General features: G+C 46.2%; 2 protein-coding genes across 2 annotated transcripts; both read right to left on the bottom strand.

Moving 5' to 3' along the window:
* Positions 1–1,339: 1,339 nt before the first annotated feature.
* LOC148219603 (uncharacterized) lies at positions 1,340–3,811 on the bottom strand. Its single transcript, XM_088156377.1, has one exon. The coding sequence runs from the start codon at positions 3,809–3,811 to the stop codon at positions 1,340–1,342; it is 2,472 nt and encodes an 823-aa protein (XP_088012503.1).
* A 5,054-nt stretch (positions 3,812–8,865) lies between these two features.
* LOC148219602 (serine/threonine-protein kinase PAK 3-like) lies at positions 8,866–11,447 on the bottom strand. Its single transcript, XM_088156376.1, has 4 exons — positions 11,398–11,447; positions 10,627–10,742; positions 9,700–9,801; positions 8,866–9,248 (listed from the first exon to the last, which is right to left on the bottom strand). The coding sequence occupies exons 1-4, from the start codon at positions 11,445–11,447 to the stop codon at positions 8,866–8,868; spliced, it is 651 nt and encodes a 216-aa protein (XP_088012502.1).
* Between the last annotated feature and the right edge of the window lie 16,091 nt (positions 11,448–27,538).

Raw genomic sequence — 27,538 nt, 5'->3', positions numbered from 1 at the left:
ATTCCTAAGGTATTGGAGTTTAAAATTGACCAGTTGACCTCAGATGTATTGGTCCAAAGGCAAAGAGAATAAATACTTCCAAACTACTACCAGTGTCTAATGTGTCCTTCAAGAAGTAAATTCTATTTTGTTTAGCTGCATCTCACCATGGACAAAGCTGTGCATGCAAAGTGGCTCTCAGTGCTATACAATATTATTAGGCCTGGTGGAAAAGGTAATATTCCTAGAACAGTAGGGCCTCTCCAGAAGGAGACAGATAACCAGGAATAGAGAAAGCATGACTTTCAGTTGTCACAATTTTGTGTCAAAACCTTAGTTATGAGGAGCCAAAAAAGGACTGTGTATTAAAGCACATGATTTGCAGTTAGGGACGTGTCTGTTCATCTTTTAGGACTGAATTGTTCCCCAGGAGCCTATAAAAGTGACTATGTAAAGAAAACTTTTCCAAATATTCCTAAAAAATTCAGGAGTACTCTGCTGCAAAATTTCAGGCACTTTAGGGCATTTTCACGTGAAGCTTCAAGCATTTCTATGGGCATGCTTGAGACACAGTATTCTTAATATATGCAGCATCTCTGCTGACAAGAAGTCATTATTTCAGGCAGGGGTATAGGAAAGACATCCTCTAAGATGCAGAGGGTTAAATACAAAGAATGACACATTTCAGGCAATTTGAGAAATTTTTCACCTTTTATTAATTTTTCAAACACAGATAATCAAATATTACTGAAAAGCATGCAAGCAACTACAGTAGGGTAGTTCAATTCCCTAAACTAAGGGTACCTTCAGAATAGTGACACACTGACAACACTAAAGGGCCTCTGGAAGAAATGCCAATAAACAAGTCTTATAATGAAAACTGGGACTACCTATTCTCGTATGGAAGAGTGAGTTAAATCTATCTGTTCTACTTTCATATACTATGAACTACATCCTTACAAAACCATTAAAGCCACAGCTCACAGAATAACTACATGTAGTCCCTAACAGGCTAGGTTTCTGTCCTTGAAGTGTAAAAAAGCAATCTCCAACAGCTTCATTATTTATAAGGTTTCCCTAATTCATGCTTCCCAACACTTCACTCTCTTCTGTGAGGATGTGCAGGTGGAGCCAGTTTCTGCCTCACAGACTCAGGCAACAGCACTGTTGTAACTGGAAGGTGAAGGGCAAGGCAGAGATGCGTGTGCACAAGGAATCCATGTGGTGCAGCATCTTCCTTCCACAGGTGCAGGAAAGCAGCTTCAGGATTGCCAGTGACAAATGCAACAACCATGCAGTGTTCACGTGGCTGCCATCAGGTGTGAGCCCCCCCCAGCACAGCTCTGTGCTGGAACTCCTCTCAGTGGCTGGAGAGCAGTATCCAGAGGCGAAACCGCAGCTGACCATAAGCTTGCATGGCCTTTCTGTGGGCGACCGGGTCTCGGGCCAGGTGCTCAAAGAGGTTGAGCGGCTCAATCCTTTGCATTGCCGGTGGCAAACTGATCATTGCAGGAAGCCTCTGGTTGCCCAGCACAAAGTGCTCCAGGCGTTTGGACTGCAGGCAGCGGCGCAGGTATGCCATGATGTCCCAGAGCCGCCGCACAAATTCCCTCCTGCTCCAGCGGGACAGCGGTACGGTGGTCAGCATGTGCATGACCACAGTCTTCCAGGTAGAGCTGGAAAAGCCTGTGCCTCTCAGGATGCAGGTGAAGACCTGCAGGCATTTCAGGTGCAAGTTCTCACATGGCACCTGCCTGGCGATGTGCCGGAAGAATTTCACCTCAGCCACAGCGTAGGTCTCAGGCCACGCTGTGCTTGCAGTGAAGTTGGCCTCGGCGGGCTGGCTGCTCACAAAGATGTCAGAGTCTCCTTGGCGCACCCCAAAGAGCATCTCCACCATCAGGCTCTTCTTGCCTCTGCTCAGCTGGAATCGGCAGGACCAGCTGCAGGGCTGAAACACCAAGTGCCATGAGTAGGACTGAGGCACATGCAGCCACGAGGATCTCACCAACTGGTAGAACCAGCGGGAGGTTTTCTCCACGTCCAGGTAGGAGCCGGTGCAGAGCGTCTCCAGGAGGCTGCACTTCTGCTTCTGCTGCAGCTCCTGCGAGTGGTGCAGGAAGCACAACAGCTTCTCACCCAGCTGCTCCCCCTTGCATGTGCACACCAGCTCCACACGAACACTGAAGGCCCTTGCTGCCACCTGCCCTGCGCTGCTCAGCTCTAGGTGGAAGGCGTGCCCTGGCGGGGGATTCAGTGGCACCAGCACGCGGTACACCCCATCCCACTCCCGGGGACTCCAACCCTCAAAGGCACTGCCCACCCCAATGGCTTCCTCAGGCACCGGGTAGAAAGTATTGCTCATGCTGTCCACAAAAACACGCGTCAAGCTCTCCATCAGCTCAGCTGTCACTGAGCAACCTCTCTCCAGGTCCTCCACAGGCCACTGAATGTGATCTACTAAAAGGATGCCTTCCTTATTCCCAATATCTCGGGTGTCTTCTCTGTCTTCAGTTCTACCAGTGCTGTTTTCCTCCTTGCCACCATCACTGCCTTCTTTTTCACTGGCAGCCACGTTACCTTGCTTGTTTTCTTTTCTCTCTTCATTCTTGTTTCCCTCCACTTTAACACCACCCTGTTCTTCATCTTTCTTTCTATCATTGTCATCCTCTTTTATAACTTCCTTCTTTTCTTCCTCAGTTGCAGCAAAATCACTATGGTCTACTTCTTTCCCAGGATCACTGCTATCTTCCTGCCCAGTGCAATGAGTGTTTCTTTGTTCACTGGCATCACTGCTTTCCTGCACCTTCACATCTATGTCTTCTTCCTTTCCATCTACCTTGTCTTCACCTTCATTTACATCATCACTGTTGCCTGCCTTCATATTTGCACCATGGGATTTTTCTTCATTTCCCTTTCCTTCTTCCTTTCCAGCTTCCTTGTCTTGCTCATCCTGTACATCCTTGGTTCCTCCTGCATTTGCTTCATCTAGGCCTTCCATGTTTCCAGCAACATTGCCATATTCGTCTTCATTTACATCATCATTGTTGCTCCAATTCATATTTGCACCACAGGATTTTTCTTCATTTCCATCTCCTTCTTCTTCCTTTCCAGCATCCTTGTCTTGCTCCATCTGCACATCCTTGTTTTCTCCTTCGTTTGATTCATGTAAGCCTTCTGTATTTTCAACAACATTGCCAGGTTCATCTTCATTTCCTTCAGCAGTATTGTCTCCTGGCACAATGTCATCATTCCATCCTTCATCTTTCTTTAAGTCACTGCCATTGTCACTCTTACCATCACTGTCTGCCTTCACCTTCACATCATTGTTGCCTTCAATGGCATCATCGTCATCTCCTTCATTTGCAGCCACAGGACTTCCTTGTCTGTCATGTCCACTGCTGCTGTTGTCTGCCTCCTCAGTCCCATCAATGGTTTCCCCGCCTTCTTTTGAATCAGCAATGTCTTCTTCCTGTTCTTTTCCTCTCACGTCTGCTAAGGTGTTGCAGGAGCTCTGGTCCTTTCCATTGCTGCTGGCCTCATGACTCCTTCTCCTGCAGCTAAACCACAGGCCCAAGAGGAGCAGGACTCCAGCAAGAGCCCAGAATGGCCACTGCTGCAGAGCACCAAAGAACACGGCTCCCCAGCCCTCATCCTGCTGCTCTGGGGGCCCCTGCTCCAGCTCCTGCAGCAGCCGAGCCATCTCACGGTCCAGCATCTCCTGACGCTCCTGCATTCGCCGGTGCGTGGCTTCATCCAGCCCATCCCCAGCTGGCTGGGGGTGCTGGATCAGGCTTTGCACGAGCACGAAGAGCAGTGACAGTAAAGCCATGGTCTGCAGGAGGACACACAGAAGGGGTCAGAATGGAGACAGGCACTGGGGCAGGAGCCGCAGGGATGTGGAGCAGAAAGGAGAGGGCCCCGGCAGCTGGCAAGTGGCAAGGCCTGCACCAGTGATCCAGCAAGAACCGTGACTGAGCAAGGCGCTCCCGCCATGGGCTGGGCCCTGGCTGCAGGGGCAGAACACATGGCCCGAGGGCCAGCCCTGCTGCCCCAGCCCTCCTCCAGCCCCGTCTCATCCCTGAGTGTGCACTCACCGCTTGCCCAGGCTCTACTGGGGCAGTGGCACCCGCTGGGGCCTTTTATAGCAGCCCCCATTGTGACACGGCCCCTGTGCTGTCACAGTCCCTGTGCTGTCACAGCCCAGCCCTGCCCGCCATCCCAGCCTGGCTCAGGGAACTCATCATGGCCCTGGGCACCCAAAGTCCCAACAGACACCAAGTTCCACTCGGAAACCTGGGAACCCCAGAGCTCCCCTTTACAAAGCAGTACAAGTGCTCTCCCACAGTTGTCTTGTCAAATATCATTTTGGGTGACGTGACCCATGGATGTTCTCAGTATACAGATGTAGGCTTTCATTTAATACTGGAGGGGGACATTGCTTATTATTATTACTTATTACTTTTGGGGCAGGATATCATGTAGGCTAATGTTTTGTTACAGATTTAGTGAGGAATCTTTCTGAAAGAAATCCAGGTTGCTTGGATGATGCACAGGAAGATTTCATACCATCCTTAAAAGGCCATATAAGTTAATTACAAAATTTTGGTGTCTTAAGAACCTCTTAACTCTCAAGCTCTATGGTTCAACACCGTGCAAAATTCTGGTACAGCCAGGATTTTGTTCAGAAAGTAGAATGCCTGTTTTTTTCAAATTTGTGCAATGATGTAGCTCTGTCACTGCCACCATCTTCAAAATTGTCTCCTTTCAACAGAGCTAGCCAATCTCTCTGATAAAAGAACTTCTGTCTCTTTCTGCAATCTCTTTGTGTATTTATCTCCAAAGGACTGTGAATACAGGAGAGATTCTACTCAGCCCTTCTTTGGGGAACTCATCTAGAAATGGAACTGCAGGAATGGAGAGGGAGGAAAGGGAAACAGGATGTGACTCGAGTAGCTGCATAGTGGCCACAGATGTCCAGTGCTAGACAGAGAGTGATGTCAGGTGGGTCATGCCCTCCCATTAGTGCACAAAAAGAGGACAATGTTGGCATTTCTGAAACTGCTCTGAATTGGATTTGCTTAACAGATACCATCAGTAAAAGTACTCCTTTCCCGAACTGATGCCACTTACCATGCATCTTCCTCACATTCTTCTAGCTGTTTTTAATCTTGTCCCATCCTTCTTTTTACAGGGGAGCAAAAATTCTTTGCCAAGTATCATTCTTTCAGTTTTGTTTCCTCTTCTCTTCCAAGATTAAATAAAGTGAACATTTAGCTGAATAGTTTTGTATTTTTTGAACCCAATTCTTCTTTTATCCAATTGAGCTCCTTCTGTGACCTTGGAAAAAAAAAAGTGAGCTACAGTTTACACTGTGAAGAGGTTGATATGGGTCAGTTCTCCAAGGTTATTCTTAATTCAACTGCTATGTAAACTGTTGATGTCAGTGACTGGAGGCTCTCTAGGACATTAGATATATGATAATTACATGATAGAAAATGCAACACATTGCATTGCAGAAAATGCAACAGAGTCCAGTTCTATGCTGTCATAGAAGACCACACATGAAGAGTTTAACATACCAACCTAGTGACAGAAAAAATTACAAAAATAAATGCCAGTCCAATTGAATGCTTGAGGCGGTGCTCTCGACTTTCTCTGATGCTCTAGGAAGGGGTGCACGTCCTCCATGTCTCATGTAATCCCCACCAGCCACATGGAAATGTCTCCAATACACCTCAGAGTGTTTCAAGTACCACTGCCCTATAATTCATGATGTGATAAATGTGATTCCTGCTAATTAAATTGTGACTATATTAACAAAATTGTATTTAGAAGACAATTGTTAGAGAGTGAGGGGGGAGATGGATGAGACAGGGCAAAGGACATCTTCCAGATGTTGGGAGTCGAAGAAGGAGGTTGGAAGAAAGTCAAACAAGAATAGTAGAAGGACATAGGTCTGACAAGCAGCATCTAGAAATAGAAAGTTTCGACCTTGAAATGGGCCAAAATGGGATAATTCCAAGCATGGGACTCAATTAAAGTCTTGTAATGGAAAACATCTGCTCAGTCACACAGTGCGCCTGCGCTACCTGCAGGTCACACCTCGGTCACTGAGGAAGACAATGAGCCTTCATCGGAAATAAGACCCTCAAAAGGATGAGAGACCCCCTAAGCCATTAGTAGAGCATGCGCCATACAACATAGTGACCTAGATTTTAGGAATAGAAACTAGGAGGAGCTTTCTAGAAACTTCTGTAGCCTACAGTATATAAGTGGGATTGTTAGCCTGGATGCTTTGGTACGTGAGGAATGGGAGCCACTCCCCGTATCCCCGGTCAGAGGGGGCCCCTCCCCGGTCGGTTTTGCTTATGCTTTATACGAACCTCAATTATATTAAATTACTTACTGCCAAATTTTGTATATTCTTAAATATATGGACTTTGATTGTATTAATCTCCAATACTTTGTCATTTCCAATACTTTGATTGTATTCATTTTGTTACAATTAAAAATTTACTATTAAATTTACTCTTGTTGCTTGATAAATTGGAAAAATAGAACATCATTCATAACACTAAAAACCTTTCAGCTGCAGCAAAATATTACCTCATATCTCACAGAGGGAATTGGGGATGAGTCTGAGGCTTGTGCTTGAGTAGTGAAGTGATTTGGAATGGAGCAGAAGGGTTGCAGAAGGGTTGAATTTGTATTTTCATTATTAATTTCTGAAGGAAGTAAGCAAAATGGTTTTAGTCTGTAGAAGCATTTCCAAGGTGCCTTGACAAAATGCTCGTGTGCAATTCTCAGAGAAAAAAGGTGTTTTGAAGATGTTTAATGATGAATTCCTTTAACAGACAGTGTTGAGCCCTCTATTCCTTCAGTGCAGTGACTAATGTGTGCAAGTGGCTATCTTAGCCTTGAGAATAAAGAGCGTGGTCCTCCTAAGAAGGTAGCTAGAATGCATTCAGGGGGAAGAAAGTGGCTTGAGGGACGCTCTTGACCATCAGAGGAGAATTTGAAGAATGGGATGTTCCCCAAATGACCACCAGAGACCCTCAAGAAACCCCTACTCTCCTGTCAATAACTTCTGAGAAGTGATTTAAATATGCCAAGTAATTTGAGGGAATGTTTAGCCTGTGAGTTTCAGCAAAGTGTTACTTAGTTCCATGTTTGCAAACTAGTAGGTGAGATTTCTGAGGGAGCACATGTTAGAAAAGTGATCCCCCACGCACCCAGCACTGAAATAAAGTCATGCCTCCTTTCTCACGCTGAGCTGGCACTGGGGATGGGGCCCTGCTGGGTAACTTCCATTGTAGTCACTTCTACTGAAAGGTGAAAATTAAACCTTTCCCAGCCGTTCCCTCTCGTTTCCCTTTTTTAGGGGCCAATGCTCTGTGCCACAGGTGGCCTGCGTGTGTGCAGAGCAATGCAGCCCCCACAAAGCCCTGGGTTTTCCCCCAAGTCGTCATAACGTGTTCCCAGGTGTGCCCAGCTGTGGCAGGTGAAAGAGCCCGCAGCGCAGTGGGCGCCGTGCCCTGCCCAGCCGGGGCTCTCTGGCACAGAGCAGCAGCAGCGCCAGCACCTTTCAACCCGCTCCCGCCTTGGCTTCACCGGGGAGACACAAGCCTCTGGAAATCAGCACCGCCAGCCACATGCCCAGCTTGGAGCAGCTCCTGCAGGCAGGCAAATCCTGCCTGTTCGACTGCTTCCAAATAGGAATAAAGGCAGAGGCAGAGACACAGATAGAGAGAAGCCCTGGGCTTGTCCAAATAGGCGAATGTATGGGGGAATGTGTTAGGAATTATTACAGCTGTTATGCCAATACTGCCTGCTCTCCTGCCCTTTTCTCTCTTCACATTTCCTTTCCTTTTCCCTCTCACGTTTTCACCTGTTCCCACTCACAATTCTCACAGTTTTCCCGTCATGTTTCCCTCCCAAATTTTACTTATTTCCTCCACCCTTTTTAGGTCACTCTCCTCACACTTTTTGTCTCACATTTCCACACCATCCCACTCGTTTCCTGTTGTTTTTCTCCCCTCATGTTTCTCACAATTTTTCTCTCACATACCCTGCCCTTTTCTGCCTTCATGTTTCTCTCCTTTTCTCATGTTTCTCAAAATTTTCTCCTCACATTTCTCACTTTCCCCCTCATGTTTCCCACCCTTTTCCTCTCACATTTCTCATACTTTCCCCTTCACATTTATCATGCTTTCCTCTCACGTTCCTGTGGCTGTGGAAAGGGGTTTTAACCCTTTAAGTGCGGCAGAAATAAGATGCACAGCTACATGGTCGTCTTTCATGACAGGAAGAAAGAGACAAGTTTATTCAGAAACACACTTGCTTTTATAGCACAACTCGCAATTCCAAGGGTAGAGAGAAGGTGATTGGTTCAGAGAGAAGACACCCCATTCCCAGGGCCTGGTCATGCACAATAACAGGTGTTCTATCTTTGTTATTAATTCCTTTTTATTTTGACCAAATTATCACCCTGGGAGAAATTCTCCCTAGCCTTGAGCTGGACCAGCTTATCGGCTGGGAACAGAGCTGAAAAGCTCCAGCCTGGAATATTTTTCAGGCTGTAATTTTCTTACTTTCTCAATATGTGTCCCACACTGTGGTTAAAAAAGGAAAAAGCAAGCACAACTACTTGGGCACAGCTTTGGTGGGTCATTTATATCTAATTTTTTTTTTCTTTTTCCTTTCTTTTTCTATAAAATTGAACCTCAGAGGATTCAACCTCCATTTTGATAGATATTTATCACCTATCTAACCATTTCACGAAAAAATTGCTTTCCTTCAGGAACAGAGCTCCAACAGTGTTCAAAAAGCAAATGAGAAATGTCAGGCATGGCTGGAGGTAAAAATGGCATGTTGCTGAACTGGTTACCTGCCACTTCCCTTCTGAGGCCACCAAAAGTACAGCAGATACTGATGAGCTGCAGGGATATTTTTAGAAAGGCACCTTGGTGGAAGTGGTGCCAGCAGATGGCAATGGGATTTTGTCCAGTGGCACACAGAACATGGGACAGATGGGAAAGACAGTGGGATCAGTAAGTATTTGCACCTTACCCAGACAGGAGTTGAGCTCTGGCAAGAAACTTCTCGTTCCACCATTTCAATTCCCACAATTCCAAAAGACCAAATATCCACTTTGGGGCCATATGGTTGACCTGTCATGATTTCAGGTGCCATCCACCCAGAAGCGCCGGCCACTGAGTTCTGTCTACTCTGCTCAGGGGTGAGCTGAGCAAAGAGGCCAAAATCAGCTGTGGAGAAAACAACACACCATGAAAGCCAGCTCTAATTAGGAAACCAAGCCAAAGAATTCCCCACTCGCACTCTAAGAATGAGCTGTTGATGAATCTCCTGGAGAACTGCCCATGCTCAATTTCCTGGGGGCTTTAGACAAGGAGTAGGGAATTGGCCAATTCCAAGAAAATTCGGAATTTTAAACGCTGCTCAGAACAGTGGCCTTTATTCCCCTGAAGGTTTACATTGTATCTCCCTCCCTCTGGAAGGGACACACACAGACCAATGCCACCCTTAACTGCTTGTGCTTCCCTATCATACCTCTGTGCATGTTGCAGCTGTGCCTTCAGCTCAAAGCAGGGGCCCCTGCACTCCCACCAGCAGCATTTTTGGGGAGCTGGCAGTCACTCAAAGCAGCCCCACACCCCACATCCCTAGAACTCTGCCCCTGACCAAGAATATACTGACCCAGCCTGACAGAGCCATCGGTTCTGAGAAGGATGTTGCAGCTCTTCACATTTTGATGGATCACACAGTTTATGTGAAGAAAATTGAGTCCTTGCAGGCATTGGGAAGGAAAACAGAAACAGGAGGGCAAAAACTAGTCATGTGAGTTCACAAGAAAGCAAAAAACTCGAAATGGTTCCCTTTCCAGGGGAATGGGGACTAATGGCAGAACACAGTGCCAGTGAGAGGAAGAACTTGCTGCTCCAACACCGGCAGAGCAGGACCTTTCTAAGGAAAGGCATGTCAGCTTTTGGAAGAGCAGCAGCAACTGCTGTTGTAGACTGTGCCCTGCAAACCAGCCAGAATGACTGCTGCTGCAGTGGATGTGCTCTCCATGCAGGGGACAAACAATTTTGCCAAAAAAGAAAACGTCCCTCCCCTTGGTGTGAAGTGGATTACTTTGGGTGACAAGCCGCATGACAAAGGTTTATTGTTGGCATCAGCACAAATTTGGAAGCATCACATCAGTCACATTTCAGAAGCAAACAGCATTTTGGGTGCACTACTTTCCTTTTTGAGACCTGTGAGAAATGAGTCTCTCTTTTTTCTTTGTTATTCATTTCAAATCCTGCCACCAGCACCTTTACTTTTACAGGCAAGGAATGCAGTGCAGACAGGCTCGAGGTAAACATTTAGAGAGGCAGGGTGAATAACAACAAATACAAGAGACAGAGTGAGAATACAAGAGCAGGAGAGAAGAGTACAGGAATAGAGGACAGTGAGTTCTGGGGCACTGGCACACAGTTCACTTGAGATGCTTTTACTTCCCCATAGCATATCAGCAACACAGAAACAAAGCTTGGCACATGAAATCTCTGCAGTTCTGAGCCCCAGTTTCCCAAACTATCCTGACCAAGCCCTTGGAAGCACAGGTGAGATCCCTGACCTCCCGACTGACAGCTGCCATCTCATCCTCAGACAGGTACATCTTGCTGATGGCATCTCTCAGAGTGCCTCCATCCATGTACTCCATCACCAGCCAGAATTGCCTATCCACAAGGTAGCTGAAAGAAGGAAACAAGGCTGTGGATATGAACGTGCATGGCTGTGTTGCTGTTTGGAAAAGACAAGCGTCATTGTTGTTCCCGGGTCTCTTTGTGATGAGGACACAATGAAAGGAATAGACATTCCCTCTAGGCTGTGCAGTGTTTCCAATCTGTGCAGACTCAAGGAGAATGACACATCTGTGAAAAAGAGATGTGTTAGAAGGCAAGCAAATGAAAAGTGCAGTTTAGTAACAGATAAAAAACCTGTCACACTGTGTGTTTCTGGAAAAAAAGCACCTAGTGCCCCTGGCATGCACATCAATGGAAAAGAGGGGACACAATCCAAGGGAAATCCTTGGTGCTTTATCCACATGTAAGAAAACACTTGAAATAAAAGAAGCCCCAAAACAACATGAAGGAGATGAACATACAAGCTATTGATTTAGTAAGATATGGTTGATCCAGGGTTTGAACAATTTGCAAACTACACGTGCCAGGGAAGACTCATGCAGACAAGATGCACTCTCTTCCCATCCATTGATGATGAGCAGAACAATAATAATGTACTAATAATTAACAGCTCAATTTTCTGCCAGTGACGAGTGTGGGTTTTTACCTTGCATGTTTGCAGTATGTAAACAAACAGTCATGGGACAAAAGCACAACAACTCACCTGTCTAAGCAGGTGACCAGGTTGGGATTCCTATTCTTCTCCATGAGCATGAGTTCATTGATGATTATTTCTTTACTTGTCAGTCCTTGAAGATTTTTCTTTATGGCCACCTAAAATGACATGGAAAATCAGTAACTTCAGAAAGTGGTGGCATAAGACCAGAAAGCACATGGAGTGAGTGATACAATGACACAGCTGAGCTGAGCCAAAATGCCTTGTGATTAGTAATTGGAGTAATTAGGAACTGACATTCCAACAGCCCATTTCTCTGCTCCCTTGGGGGCCAGTTACAGGACACATGGCCATTGATGTTTTGCCTTGTCCATTTGGTAACAAAGATGTCTTTACTGTCACCCACAAAGCTCTGCCCACACTCTCTGCTGCTCTGTCTGGGATTCAGAAGTCATCTGTGCCTTGGTACTCTCTGGATACATCCTGGGCTCTAAGCAGGGCTTGGGGCTTTTAGGGACTCCTTGCACATCTCTCTCAATGTGCAGTTCCCAAGTGCAGCACTGCAGGGGGCTAAGGAACTACCAGTAACATTCTGATGTATTTGCTGACAGCCAGAAATGAGAATACAGCTCTGAAGCTGTAGCCCCAAAGAGCAGGGCGAGGCTTAGGTGTTGTTACAAGAAGCAGGAGTGCTGGTGCCTTTGTCTGGGACCCGCCCCCCTCCGCCCCTGGCAGCTGATGGAACGACTCTGACAGGCTGGGTGTCTTGGGCTGTTTTAGTTTGTGCTAGAGTAAAGAGTACCAACTAAATGAAGTTTTCTTTTTTATTCTACAAGTGTAAAAATGTTCTAAGCTTTTCAGAACTCTAAAACTACTTGAAAAATCCTAAACTACTAGGGGAAAAGGGAAGAAATATTTGAGGATTTGTTTCGGTGGAAATTTTTCCTAAATCTAGCCAACTGAAAAATAAACATAGCAGCTGCTGATCTCAGGAGCAGCTGGCCGCTGCCTGCCCAGCCCTGGCTGTGCCCAGACAAGGAGCTCTGCCAGTGCTGGTGACACCACCCAGACACCAGAGTTGAAGCCCAAAGGTTTTTCTGGACTCAGGCTCTGCCTTGGCCAGAGGGCCCCAACTCTTGTCCTGGCTGGAGAGGAAGGACAGTCCCTTTGGGGACAGAGGGTCCTTTTCTGCATCCTGGTGGCAGCATATGCACAGGAATTACCTGGTCATGCATTTGGGGGAGGGAAAACGGACACGTGCATGGAGATGGAAGATGACAGATCCAGTTCGTCCAGACTGAAGTCGTTTGCTGCTCTCGTGAAGCTGCAGGGGCGCTCCTGTGGAGAGAGGAGTGTCTGAGGCCCCAGCTGCTGGTGGTGGACAGGGACCCTCCTGCACAGCTGGGCCCAGAGCTGGCAAGGCTCCCCAGCACGGCTGGAGCTGCTGGCACACCTTGGCCCAGCTGGACAGCTGCCCCTCAAGGCCCCGGCCAGCAGGGGATGGCTCTGGGCAGGGTCCCTGGCCACGAGCAGGCCCCACAGCTCATCTGCCTTTCAAAGGCAATCTAGACCCTGCTCTTTCTCCTCCCCACCTTGCTTTGCCTCTGCCCACTGCTCCTGGGGCTACTCTTGGGCAGGGTTCATAATCAGGGATTCTTCTGTCAGGAAAGGGACATTCAGAAACTGCCTCCAGCATGCACTATGATCTTCACACTGTGACCAGCCAGGACTTCCAGTCAATCCATCTCTTGATCTAGATGGGAGCACAGACCAGAACCCATCAGAACCGTTTTCATGCTGTGCTGGATTCCCCATCTGCTTGAGGCAACTGCAGGGAGGTCCTCAGTGTGAGAAGCCACCGCCTCAGTTGTAACCCCAGGTGCCTGCTGTGGCCCAGGAACAGCCGTGGCTGTAAATGTGTCTTTGGCTGCAGCACAGGGCCAGGGCATAGCGAGGCCCTTGTTGTGCCTCCGGCACTGCTCGGCAGCGCCATCAGAGCCCGGGGCCGCGGCTCTTCCCTGCCGGGGCCCTGACCCGGCCCGGCCCGGCCGCGGGACCCGGCCCGACCAGGGCGCGGCAGCTCCAGAGGCCCCGCCCGGCCCCAAGGGATGGGCTCTGCCCGCCCGCTGGGCCCGCAGGCCGGGCCCAAGGCTTTGCAGGAGGCTTCCAGCAAACTTTGCACAACCTCGACCCTGAGTGTCCCTTTGCTGTGCTGAGAAGCCTGAAAAAACACGTCTCGTTTAACCCTGCTGCACACCTCATGAGGGATCCCTGCCCACCTTAGCAGAGAGCCCAAAATATCCCTGTGTGCCCCTCAAAAGAATCCAGCCCCTGGCCACCTCAGGAAGGACTCCGCTCCTCTCCAGGCTGTGATAATTGAGAAAAGATTAGTGTTAATCACAAAAGCATTGGGGTTTTTATAAACTAGAATACTAAGCTCTGAAGTGAAGCATGGACACTAGCTAAAGAAAATTAGATGAGAAAATCATTCTGTTTAAAATCACCTTGTTATGTTAGATTATGTAGTATTATGTTACATTATATTATGTTATATTATGTTCTGTTTTCCAAATAAGTTGTATCGGTTACCAGCTTGCAAAATCAGACTTCCCAAAAGCCCTTCCTGCCTTTGTCTGAGCAATACTGCTTATCTCATGGAGCAGACTTCCAGAACTTCTCTGGTGGTTATCTACAAGGACCAGATGGCTATCTGTGACTGATTATCACCCGAAGGCTTTGTGAATTTGTGTAAGGATGTTTATTCAACCACCACTGCTTATGACAACAAAAAACCAACAATTGTTGATTACAATGAGAAGCCACAGTATAAGAAGGGGCTGCAAACAAGGTTCAGTGGAACGTGGAGTGGGCGATGACCCCTCACAGACCCAGACATCTTGAGCCCCCTTTCTCCCACCAGGCCCTGTCTCCAACACTGGCCTCATTCCTGGCCCTGTTAACCACTCATGGTGGGCTGAAGGTGAATCTAAATGTTGAGAAGGATGAAGTGCAGAGGATGCAGGAGCACGAGGACTATCTGCATCAGGAGATGACTGAAGGAGATGGAGGGCAGCAGTGGCACCATGGAAGCCCTGCTCTCTTTAGCACTGCAACACCAGTGGCTGCTTTGTGTCACGGCAAACTCTAGGGCAATGGTGGAGTGCCACGACCTTCCGGAGAAGTGCCCTTAGAGGATGTTCCGGAGGCACAGGCTCATCCTCCGGTTCATTCCTGGGCGGGGAGTGATTTCAGCTCTTTTAGTGAATCCCACTTCAGCCGGCATGAGAAGGGAAGAGACAGGAGCTGCGTAGGGGGTTCCAAGGCGAAGGGTTTGTTCTTCTTCCTTGAAGGGTCCAGGGACAAACTGGCTCACAGGGTATGAGTGAGCAGGGTAGATATAGGATAGCCAGAGGGCCAGGGTAGAGCAACAGCAAATGGTCTGAGGGTTCAGGGGCGTACAAGGGGGGAAGGGCCAACAGGGAACAGTAAATTAACAATAACAGAAAGGCATGCTGGGAACAAAGTGATGATTCACATAATGAAGGAGGGCCTTAAGGGCTTTCCCTGCAGGGGAGAGAGGCGGGCTCTTTTGCCGTGGGGCTCTTTGCCTCCACAGCTTTGGGCCAGTGGAGGAGCCCTGCTTCTGGGTCTGGTTGTTATGGGCTGCTGGCTGGGCAGGAGAAGGACGCGTGGCTCTGCCAGGTGCAGGGAGCAGGAGGGAGCCAAGAGAAGGAAGGCTGTCAGGAGCAAGAAGGTGAGCAGTGAGAAATTTGGCCATGAGAAGGTCCATAGCAAGGAGAAGGGGAAGATCAGGGGAAGCCAAGTGAAGGTTGGCAGCAAGGGGAAGCGTAGCAGCAGTGAGAAAACTGGCAGTGAGGAGAAGGTCGGTGAGCTCAAGGAGGAGCTCAAGGATGCGGACAGGGGTGGCAGCACTTTGTCTGAGCCCACGCCATCACCAATGGGCACATCTAGGATAAGGCTGGAGCGGGCTGTCAGCAACCTGATCTAGTTGAGACTGTCCCTGCTCATTGCTCTCACTGGACGACCTTTCAAGGTCACTGCCAAGCCCAACTGCTCTGTGATTCTACAGCAGGGCCTGCCCCACACAAAGGTGCTGAAGGAGTTGGTGGATGTGCTCCTCAGTGCCTACCGAGTGCTTTCCCATAGGAACTTCATGCCAGAGTTGCACCCAGCCCCTGGGTGCTGCTGTGACACCAGCTCTGAATGCTGCAGCATCCAGGAGAACAGCAGTGCCTACCACCCTCGGGTCATCCTGCAGCCACCTGGACAGCACAGAGCGGCCGCCAGGCAGGCACATCCGTGTGGCACTGGAGTGCCTGTGCTCCAGGGAGCAGCTGCTGGGGCAGACGTGCTTCCTCCACACCTCTGATGGCCAACTGCCCCAGGATCAGAACTGGTACCTGCTGGACACCCTCTGCACAGGCTCCTGCTTGGATCCAAAGGAAGTCACCCAGTGGGTCCAGATGTTGGTGGCATTGGCTTGGCAGCTTCTGCCGCAGTCGCGGCACTTCCAGCTGACAGCGCTGCCCTCCGGCAAGTCCTGCAGCTGAGTGGCACCTCTGGGCTGCACTGCAGCATTGAGCTGGCTTTGGCCGTGCAGCAGGGCAGCTCAGGTGCCTACACGAGCCTTGAGTAGGCAGCAGCCAGCTCTGCTTGCAGCACTGTGTGGGCCAGTGAGCTGCCACCTCTCAGACTCATGGCCATGATTCCACTGCTGCTGAGGTGACAGCAGTGTTAGGAACAGTGATGCTGTCTGCCTCTGTCCACTCAGTCTCAACCCACGCAGATAGCTCTTGAGGTGTGGGAGATGCCAAGAGTGGCCCTCTTCCAGAGTCTCTCAGAGCCCGGAATGAGGGTAAGGCTCAGAGCCTTTCTAGCAGTTGTCGGCGTCCGGGGAAAGGCAAAGTGTCGGAGAGAGTCTTTTCAAGGTTCCTTTCAAGGTTTATTAGAGAAGCAGGTAGGGGGAAAACCGGAGTCAGGAAAGGGATACCAAGAAAGGCAAGGAGAACAGCTGTACATGAACTTAAATAAGGGCTCTCCCCCATGGGAGCGTACAGTACAGAAACCAATTGAGGAAACTTAGGGGAGTGACATAGGGAGGGACTACAATCACAGCAAACCAATGAGGGGGAAGGTAGGAGGGGTTCAACATACAAGGTCCAATCACATAACATATAACTTACAGTTAACTGGCAATGAACTTTCTAGAATAACAGGTGTGGCCAGGGGGGGTTGGCAACTTGGAGGGTTGGGTTTGAAGTGAGGGGCAGGGAAGGGTCTGGAAGAAGGAGAGGAGCTTAGGGGTGATTGACGGGGTCTTGGTGGGAAGAAGGGCAACCTGGAACAAACCAAACAGGGAGGTACAACATTGGGACAAACCATTTTAGCAAAAGGGGAAACAAGGCCATAACGAGGAAATACAACAAACCACAACAGAACAGGAGATAAGGAAGCTGAAGTCAAACATTCCTCATAGGACATTTTTTGTGTTCTGTTAGGATTTCTTTGTTACTTTCTTTTGAACTCTGACAAATGTAGCCTGATCATGATAATTTTAAAACCTCCCAGGGCAGAGCTGGGTAGGTTAACATGATTTCAAATGTATCTTAAGTTTTTGCTCAGAAAAAGTAGACATCCACAGGAGATTTTCCTACACAGATTTTTATTGTTTAAAATAAATAAAATTCAATTCTATGACTAATAGTCAGTCTACTATCAAGTCACTTGTGATGAGAATAGAGACACAAACATTAGTATCCTATGTCCCAAACTCTTGGAAACTGTAAATACAAGACAATTCGAGGGCTGTAGCGGCGTGCAGTGATGCTGAGTTGCCGGTCCCTTCCTGAAAGCGTCCCCAGCAGAGGTGATCCAGCAGGCAAACCGGCACACAGGGACACAAGCACACACATACAAGCTCGCTACGATGACGAGAAGGCCGACCAAGGAAAGGATATGAGGGTCTTCTGTGTGCAGTTCTGATGGGATTTATTAGCAGCCACACATGGAAGGGGTCCAGGGACAAAAGACCAGGAGCAAGGAAGGGATTTAAATATGGGAGAACAGTGGCAGTGCATGGGATAAGAGACCAATGGAAATGGGAAAGTGGTGCATAGGCAGGATAAAGGACTGGGGAAACCAAGAGGGTAACAGGGGCAGAACAATGCAGCAAACTGGGGCCAGTGGGGATCAGGGAAAGGGAGAACCTGTTCATGGAGAGGTCACAGGCTGTATTGATAGAGATGCTGTGCATGTGCTTCAGCACTTCTCCATCATGGAGCGTCTGGTACCGGACACCCCAAAGTGCTCTGTTAGTGGTGCATGGAGCAGCAGTAGGGTGTTAGGGTGTGTCCCTACCAGCACTGAAGGACATCAGCTGATCAGCATGTCTCAAAACACTCACACACTCAATCTGGGGCCTGTGAAGAAAGCAATTGCTCCCTTGCTATTTTAAAAGAATAAGAGGTGATAAAAGCATTTAGATGAAAATACAGATTTGAAACACCTGTTTGATGCAGGAAGAGAAGGCCAGCTTTCTTCTCTTGTTTCATTCTATGTACTAGATATTCATCATATTGGTGTTTGAGGGAAGGTATGAAATAAAATTGCAGCTTTCAGAGAATCAAAATGTCTTATTAAGACTTTGTGAAACATGTACTCCATAACTCAGAATCTTAGGCTCATTGGTGTGGGTAAATTCCCATATGACAGTCCCAACTGCAGTTTCCAAAGAACGAAGCCAGACTGAGCTGTAAACTCTTTGTCATGTTGGCATCATGAATATACTCCCCATGAGAAACTCTTCTCCATTAAAAACTACCCACCCTGTGAAAAAAAAGGAAAAAAAAAAGAAAGAAAAAAACCAGTTTTCCTCCAAAGGTCCAGTGATGATGTGGAAAGGTCTGGTTTTTCCTCTGGAATCCAGTGGAAAAACGCTGCCTTGGTGTTCCAGATCTCAGTTTTTATCTAGGTAGGAAAGTTTTGGCTCCTCCCCCTGGCTGGAGCATCTCCCAATGGGATGATGTAAGTTTATCAGTCATGCAGTGTGACTCAATGGCCCATTAACAGGAGATATCTCCTGGAGGAAGGAGATTATCTTAATGTCTGAGAACAGAGGTCTTCTTCTCTGCTGGGGGCAGAGTCTTCATCACGCTATCTGTACAAAATTCTCATGGAGTCACAACTACTTCAACATCTGCTTGCTTCAGCATGGATGCCTTCACTCATGTCTACAATGTGAATACTCTATCTCTCATGCTTTTCAATGCTTTACAGGGATATTACAGTGTATCATAGTCCATCACAATGGCCTACAAAAGAATTTCAGCCCAAGGCTAAGGCATCTCCTCATTCTCCTCCCATCTGGGACTTGACTTCTTCACTGACCTTCATTGGATCTGGAGGAAGCTGCCAGCAGTCCTCACAGAGAACCACTTCTGTAACTGATGGATTTTCTCTTGAAATAAAACCAAGCTATGTAAATCCACGGCAGCTGCAAAAAAGCTGAAGGGGCTGTAAAATCAAAATTCTGTAACATTCTGTGTAGTGAATACTCTGTAGAGACAATTCTGGATGAAGATACAAACAACGTATAGAATAGAGCCCAGAGAGAGTTAAGTCTTGCTGGGTAGTCATTACTTTGAGGAAAAGAAACTAAACATATAAATCAGTTCTTCCACAAGCACATTCTCCAAGCTAGTCACGAGCTGCCATTGTCAAGAGTGGGCTGTCTGTGAGATACCCAGAACTCAGAGTACAGCTAGGGCACTCAGCCCCCTTTGGCCGCTCACTGCGTTGGAGAGAAGGGAAAGGATGAGGAGGACACGTTTCTGGATTCCTGAACAGGGTTTATTGGGAGGGAGCAGGGAGGTGACTAAACACAAGGGAAGGGAACCCAAAGGCAAGGAGAATGGGTTTGCAGCAACTTAAATAGGGGCCCTCCCCCAGGGGAGGGCACAATACAGCAGCCAATCCGAATAAACCGTGGGTGTAACTTAGGGTGGGACTAATTCTACATACAACCAAGAGGGGGAAACATAGGCAGGGAGACATATGTAACATCAAATCATATACCAAGAAGGGGGTGACTGATATAGAAAATACTGAAGGATAGGAGGGGCTAGGAGGGATTGGCATAGGCCTGGGAAGGGATTAGGGAGAAGGACAGGGAACAGTCTGGAAGGTGGGTTGGGACTAGGGTTGACTGATCAGGGAAAGGCAGGAATTAGGGCAACTGAACTATAACAAGGGGGGGTACAAACAATGGAACAAACCATCTAACAACAATAAAATAATGCACCACAGCATTCCAGATTGAAATGACAACACTGCATACTCCTTACTGAGGCAGATGATAACACAAGCTGCAAAGTGGTGAAGAATCAGGTTTGGTCAGTCATTTATTGCTGAAAACAGATTGGAAATAAGACTCTGAGCATGACCATTGATAAGATTATAAGTGGGACATGACCTAATTCAACTTCACAAGTAAACATTAACAGAGGATTGATTAAATTGCAGCCAATTGAATCATTGTTCTCACTCCATAAAACAACACAATCCAATCTTATGCGCTGAAACTTCCCATTACAGTGACACATATTTACTATCACCAAGGATATAACACTAGAAAAATTTACTGTGAAAAGCACATTTCCCAATGATTTTCAAGCTTAGAGCAAGCTGTCAATTTGAATCACTGCATTCTTGTAGCTCAGCTAACGCAGAACCAGCATTCTCACAAGGCACAGTAACAAAGTTAGTTACAGGGATGGTCTTTGCTGAGTACATGGTCAGCACTCGGTTTTATAATCTCTCTGCTTGCTGTTTTCCTTAAAATTAGGGTTTTTTCCAGCCTGGTGATTAAATAAGCATGCAGCTAACTCCCCTTCTGAGTTAATATTTTGCTGCTGAGTGGTAGAAGCTGGAAAAGTGATCAGGTTTTGTTCATTTAGCAGAGTATCTCAGTGGACTTGTTTTACAACAGTGTAACTACTTCCTTAAAAACCTCCAACAGCAGACCCACAGCAAAAAGCCTTCAAAAGCAAAACTGTCCTTCTGTTCTGATAATACGTATTTGCATTTATAAAACATAGTTAGAATTTTTAGCATCAAGTCACATGTGTGCTGACCATTACTCAACTCCAGCATGGTGTAAGAATGCATCAATGTTGAAGCAACTTGGTGGAGACTCAGAATTCCCTTTGCAACTAGTCACAGAGTTTTTTTAATTTCAAGCCACACCTAAATTAGCAAAAAGGGAAAATCTCAACCACTTCCAAAACACTTCCAAAACCTAATGATACTTTTGAAGGACTCTGAAATTAAAGGCTGTAGAATTTTGATATACAGCAAAGAACAGAGGCCACATCACTTTTCTTTAGGTAGGAGCAAGTCCTTTCTCATGTTGGAGAATACACATGAAGATTTGTGTTCGCATTGTAGAAATTCTCAACCAAACCTCTGAGATAAAGAATAGCATTGATAGCATGGCTGAAGCAATTTATGCAGTTCCTAAGATATTGGATTTTAAAATTGACCAGTTGACTCCAGATGTATTAGTCCAAAGGCAAAGAGAATAAATACTTCCAAACTACTACCAGTGTCTAATGTGTCCTTCAAGAAGTAAATTCTATTTTGTTTAGCTGCATCTCACCATGGACAAAGCTGTGCATGCAAAGTGGCTCTCAGTGCTATACAATATTATTAGGCCTGGTGGAAAAGGTAATATTCCTAGAACAGCAGGGCCTCTCCAGAAGGAGACAGATAACCAGGAATAGAGAAAGCATGACTTTCAGTTGTCACAATTTTGTGTCAAAACCTTAGTTATGAGGAGCCAAAAAAGGACTGTGTATTAAAGCACATGATTTGCAGTTAGGGACGTGTCTGTTCGTCTTTTAGGACTGAATTGTTCCCCAGGAGCCTATAAAAGTGACTATGTAAAGAAAACTTTTCCAAAGATTCCTAAAAAATTCAGGAGTACTCTGCTGCAACATTTCAGGCACTTTAGGGCATTTTCACATGAAGCTTCAAGCATTTCTATGGGCATGCTTGAGACACAGTATTCTTAATATATGCAGCATCTCTGCTGACAAGAAGTCATTATTTCAGGCAGGGGTATAGGAAGGGCATCCTCTAAGATGCAGAGGGTTAAATACAAAGAATGACACATTTCAGGCAATTTGAGAATTTTTTCACCTTTTATTAATTTTTCAAATACAGATAATCAAATATTACTGAAAAGCATGCAAGCAAATTAGTAGGGTAGTTCAATTCCCTAAACTAAGGGTGCCTTCAGAAGTGACACACTGACAACACTAAAGGGCCTCTGGAAGAAATGCCAATAAACAAGTCTTATAATGAAAACTGGGACTACCTATTCTCCTATGGAAGAGTGAGTTAAATCTATCTGTTCTACTTTCATATACTATGAACTACATCCTTACAAAACCATTAAAGCCACAGCTCACAGAATAACTACATGTAGTCCCTAACAGGCTAGGTTTCTGTCTTTGAGGTGTAAAAAAGCAATCTCCAACAGCTTCATTATTTATAAGGTTTCCCTAATTCATGCTTCCCAACACTTCACTCTCTTCTGTGAGGATGTGCAGGTGGAGCCAGTTTCTGCCTCACAGGCTCAGGCAACAGCACTGTTGTAACTGGAAGGTGAAGGGCAAGGAGAGATGCGTGTGCACTGATTGCTGGGCCCTGAGCAAAGCACTCCCACCAAGGGCCCTGTCAATTGGCAGAACAAGGGCCAAAGCCCTACTGGAATCAGCATTTCTTAGACTTGTTGGCGTTTCCTGAGGAATGGTTTGTGCCCCTCATCTTTTTCAACAGCTACAATAGGCTGTGTCTGCAGGAAAGAGGAACCTAAGCAAGCATCTAGAGTTTCCTGAAAAGAACAAAGCTCTTGGACAGCCAGCAGCATTCCCACAAAACTAGCAGAGTGGAAGTCCCAGCAAACTGAAGACACCTTAACGAATGGGTTAGTGGCATTATGGGCCACGTTTGCCTGTGATGGCTATGTTTCTTTTTCCCAATGTGAAAACCAAAGTTGAGATACTATTAGTAAGGAGGTAATATAAAAGTGGATTTTTATTTGAAAGTTTTCATGAGCAGTTACATAAAGATGTCCACTAAAGCCCACTCCCTCCAGGGATGAGTACATATTATAGGTTATAGGGAATTAGCATAATTGATAAAAAGCACCTGTTAGGAGGACAAGTGGTTATGTAATTCCCCCCCAGGTCAAGTTCCTTCTCTGGAGTCCCCCCTTTCAGCACTGGCTTTGTCCAGGAAAAGGTTCCTCAAAGAGTTTTTCTCAACCTTGGTCCCCAGGAAGAACCAAGATAGCACTGGGGCCTTGTACCCCCTGGAGTTTGGAGCTCTGTAATTTTTTATCTTCCTGCTTAGGGAAATGCCTTGGGAAAGTACTGGGAAAACTAGTCACTAATACAATAGGCCCCAGAGCTACAAATACATGTGTGAAGAATACAGAGGGCATATAAAAGAAAAAAAGGAAAAACCTAAATGGCATCAGCATGGTCCTGGCCATGAACACATAGGTTCAGATGGTCTTCTCAGCCCTATTTCTGCATATTTCAGAGGAATCCTGCTTGAGTCTTTGGGAAGATGGGTTTGGGAAGTAAAAGTGCATTTCTTCTTTTCTCCTTGGAGCAGCTCCTGTTCCTAACATCAGCTGAGCCTCTGTGTAGCCTGATGCCTCTGATTGTTGCAGCAAAATAATTTATGGCAGACAGAAGATACTGACACTTCCAGGGACATGGCTTTCTCCAGTGCCAGCTATGAGTGGGAGCCAGAATAAAAACTCTATTAACCACAACCCCATTGGAAGATTCCCTTCCTTTTCACTGTGTGAATAAGCTCTACATTCACTTCCATATTGTCAGTTGTTTGTTAAATAGGAGAAGTTCTCTTTCATGATTTTTTTAATGTGGTTTGGAATTGGATAAGGGTCTCCTTCATTCACAAACTCCAGACCAAACTGCCTTTGGAATATGGGCCACTAGACAGTTTTTGCCCAGCCATGGTACTTCTAGATAAGATGGCAAGGGCAATGGTATTTGATGCCAAAATCCAATAAAGTATGGGAAAGCCAAAACATCCTGTGGTGATGAAGGCCTCCAGCTGTTACTAGAAATCAACAGAGTTCCTGCCAAATGATTACTTATTACTAAGTGCAATCTGTTTGCCTGGATGAGAGTCTTGCTCATCTGAAAAAGCAGTGTCTTCGTTTTGATTTGCTAATCTAAATAAACTCATTTTTCTGTTGTGAGATGGAACCAGGAGCAAATGAGCAAGGCAGGCCTAAAACTTAAGAGAGTATAAAAAAGAAATTTATTAACTACACAAACAAAGAGAAGGAAAAAAAACCCAAATTCAGAATAAGATTTTCTTCAGACTACTCCTTCCTTCCCTTTCCCAACCTTCATAAAAACAAAACAAACATATAGCAAATATTTTGGTCAGTTCCTAATTTAGTCTTTTTCAATTCACTTCCGGAGAGAGAAGCCTCTTTTTGATGAAAGCTGTAGGGATTTTTCCACAAGAAGGAAGAAAACAGTCCTCTCGTGGTTTCATTTTCACGATTTGCATCCACCCTGACCTGCAATCGTGACGCTCCTCCCAACTCCACAGACTTCCCAAAGCTGTAGATGTGGGCCATGTTTATTTCATGGGGTACTACTTTTAAGAATGAAATGTTCCACAGCAAAGGTTCTCTTCATTTCTTTTTTTCTGTTCATGCTTCATCCTCAGAAAACCGAGATCCCCTTCTTTCCTCAGGGCAAAAGATTCTTAACACGGTAAATTTTGGTCAAATCATCTATCAGATGGAACATCTCCATCCCCCCATGTCTTTTTCCATGGTTTATAGGAATATTCAGTACATCACTTCATCCCTACAATTTACAAAAAGATTTTCAGCCATTTCAGCATCTTCTCATTCTTCTTCCATCTAAAAAACTTAGCTCTTATGTTACTGACTTCAGAAATCTTCTTATTCCCTTTCATATTCAAAGGAAAGTCCGGAGGCTTTGCAAATCTTATCTGAGCAGTAAAGAGTTAAAGTTGAACACAACTCCAAGAGTTGTGCCAGGCCCAGGCCGTGCTGGGTGAGGGTGGCTGAGGTGTCACTCAGCCTTTCTGGGGCTGGGCTGCAGCCCCACCCTGCCCATGGCCACCCGGGCAGGCCCGGCCTGGCCGGCAGCAGCAAGAGTCGCCTCCCCCCCATGCCAGAGCCACAGGCCCGTGGAGGAGGAAGCTGTGAAGGTCTCATCACACAACTTTTTCTCCTCCTGGCCATCGGGTCCCCCTCATTGGCAAACGAGGCCCAAGTGGCCCCCTGAGCCTCCCCCCCGCATGGGGGAGGGGGAAGCTCGGGTTGGTGTCACCTGCTCAGCTACAGGAAAGACAAAGAGACTCAGTTCCGGATTACCTCCTTCAAAATGTGTGTTCACAGAGAGAACTAACTTTCTCTAATTGGCTGTTGCAGGTGTCCCAACCCCCACAGAGGAAATTCCCTTAGGAAGAACCTCTTCCGAGTTTCTTCCTAAGTCAACCTATCACACCAGCTTTAGCCAAGCCTTTGAGACTGTCTCCTACAACATCCCTAAATACAAACTATCAAAATGCCCAGGGAGGAAGACTGAAAAACGGATGGGTGGTTGGGCCCAAAGGATTGTCATCAGGGGCATAAAGTAGAGCTGGAGGCAAGTCCTTAGTGCTCTGACCCCCAGGTGCTGATACTGGGGCAGATAATCTTGAATGTCTTCATTAACAGCCAGGATGGAGGAGCAGTTTACCTTCAGCAAGTTTGCAGAAAATACATGATCTCTCCATAATTAGGTCACTTACAACCAGGGCTGCAGAATTAGTCACAGTGACTCAAACGGAAGTAGAAAAAGACTGCCCAAAACTCTCAGTTGGAGCACTGCTATTGCTCAAGTGTGCAGCTCACAAAGAAGCCCCTCAGCACTTGCCCAAGTTCCTTAGCTCATCTGCTATTTTAAGTTATTCCAGCAGTTTGCATGGCTGCATCATGAGAAGGTGTATCATGAAAGCAGTGATGGGGAATGCACCTGGGGCTGGCTGTTCCATGTGCAGCTGCAGTGCCAAAGAATAAAGACTCTTTATTTTCCTTTGCCTGAAGCAAAACCTTCTGGAGATGTGTCAAACTGCTGCCCGAAACCCCAAGTAAAACACAAACTAACAGAGTGTCAGTTTATGCGGTGCTTTATTCAGGGCCCGGGGACCTGCGGACTCGCGTCCCAAGTCAGGATCCCGCTGGTTCCCTTTTTAGAGGGTTTTTTTATACCCTTTTTACAAATGGTTTATGTGCAGAAGTACACATTCTTCTGTAGATACATTCACCTTGAAGATAGCATTTTGGCGTCATAAATCCTACATGGTTGCTTATCTTAGGACTATAGTGTTCTCCCCCTCAATCTCTCTCTTATGCCACTGCCCACCACCAGTACTTTATTTATGTTTAGACTTTAACCTTATCACTAACGGTTCTGCATGCTCTCAGCACAGCACATTCCTAAGTTAGTTTCCCAGGGCCTACTCTGGGGACTGCAGTCTTCAAGCCTTAGCATTACTACTACTATTATGGTTTATACACTTTATATTCTAATATTCAGGATTTCTAGTCCATACGGTAACAACTCCCCCCTTTTGAGCATTCTTCAGAGCCTTCTGCAAGGATGCTCAATTCTTCCAAGTGATAGTTTCCAGATATGATGGTGGAGGGTTGTTTCAGGAAGTTGGTTGAATCACTTCTTTTCGAGTCAGGGCCTTCATGATTTGCCGTGTATGTGTTCCTTCTTTAGCAATTATTCCTAAAAGACACCTATACATAATCACAATTACTACAATGATTATTACAATCATTATTCCATTTTGAATAATTGAGGATAACCAACCAGAGACCTGGATTCCTAAAGAACTGAATAAAGCTCCAACCCAATTATGTTCTGCATTCTTTTGTACTTCATGTATGTTTAGTTCAATTCGCTCCAATTGACCTATATCCTTTTCTACTTCTTTCGTGACATTTGGGATATGTACACAACAGTGATCATCCCTTCCTTGTAAATATCCACAAACTCCGTGTTCCTTTAATAAGAGCAGATCTAATGCCATTCTATTCTGGATTGTCATCCTGGTTGTGGCTTGTAATTGTATATTAAGATCTCTAAATCCCTTTTTTGTTACTGCTGCCAATCTTTCTGTCTGCTCTAGTAATTTATATAACATTTCCCGGTTTCTACATGTAGATACAGGTGCAAATAAGGATTCAAGCATCCAACCGAATTTTACACTTTCCCCCGGTTCGTGCCATTCATTCTCTAGATTTTCTGCTTCGACTATCTCAGGGCTTAATCCCCTTTTCGTCCTTTTCTCTTGGTCCTCCTTGGTTAATTTGGACTGTTTCCAAAATGGACATAAGGTTGGTATCCCTAACGTTATTTGAGTAATCGGACCACCTATCGGTAAATGTGTAGTCCATTGGCCATGTCCCATTACCCAGACTGAATTTCCGGGGCTTCGTACTGTGGTTGATTGACAATCTTTCCGAGCTCCTTTTAATTCTCCCGTTATTGTATGGTTGTACCTCTGACATTCACATCCCCATTTCAACAACACCCGAACGGGTACCAATCCAATTTGGGATTCTGGGGTATCACAGGTTATGACTTTACTACAGTTCCAACCTGATATTTGGGCTAGTCTGTTGTGGTGCACTGTTTCAACTTCGAGGGCCCCTGGATGTTCCTGTTTTCTTGACCACTCGATACACCAGTGTATTGATCCGATATAACTATAGGGTTCGAGTAGGCTAGGACCCCAAATTGCTTTCCATTGCTCCCACTCTTCTTTCCCTTCTTGACACACTATCTCATGATAATAATCTACTACAGGTTTTCTTCTTTTCTGATTTACTTCAAATGTGCACCACCCAACATTTTTGTATTGACCTATTTCAGTGAATACAGAATTTGGTAATTTTAAACATTCCGATCTTTGCCCTGGGGTTGACCACCGTCTTCCATAGGTATAAACCTCTTCTACTATTCTAGTGCGATTTCGTAGCTCTCTGTGGCATTTCCTCGTTCCATTTACTATTTTTGGGGGCATTTCT

This window comes from Sturnus vulgaris, chromosome Z (genome assembly GCF_052056855.1).
Source record: "Sturnus vulgaris isolate bStuVul1 chromosome Z, bStuVul1.hap1, whole genome shotgun sequence".
Taxonomy (NCBI): domain Eukaryota; kingdom Metazoa; phylum Chordata; class Aves; order Passeriformes; family Sturnidae; genus Sturnus; species Sturnus vulgaris.
This window is presented reverse-complemented; position numbering and strand designations above follow the sequence as displayed.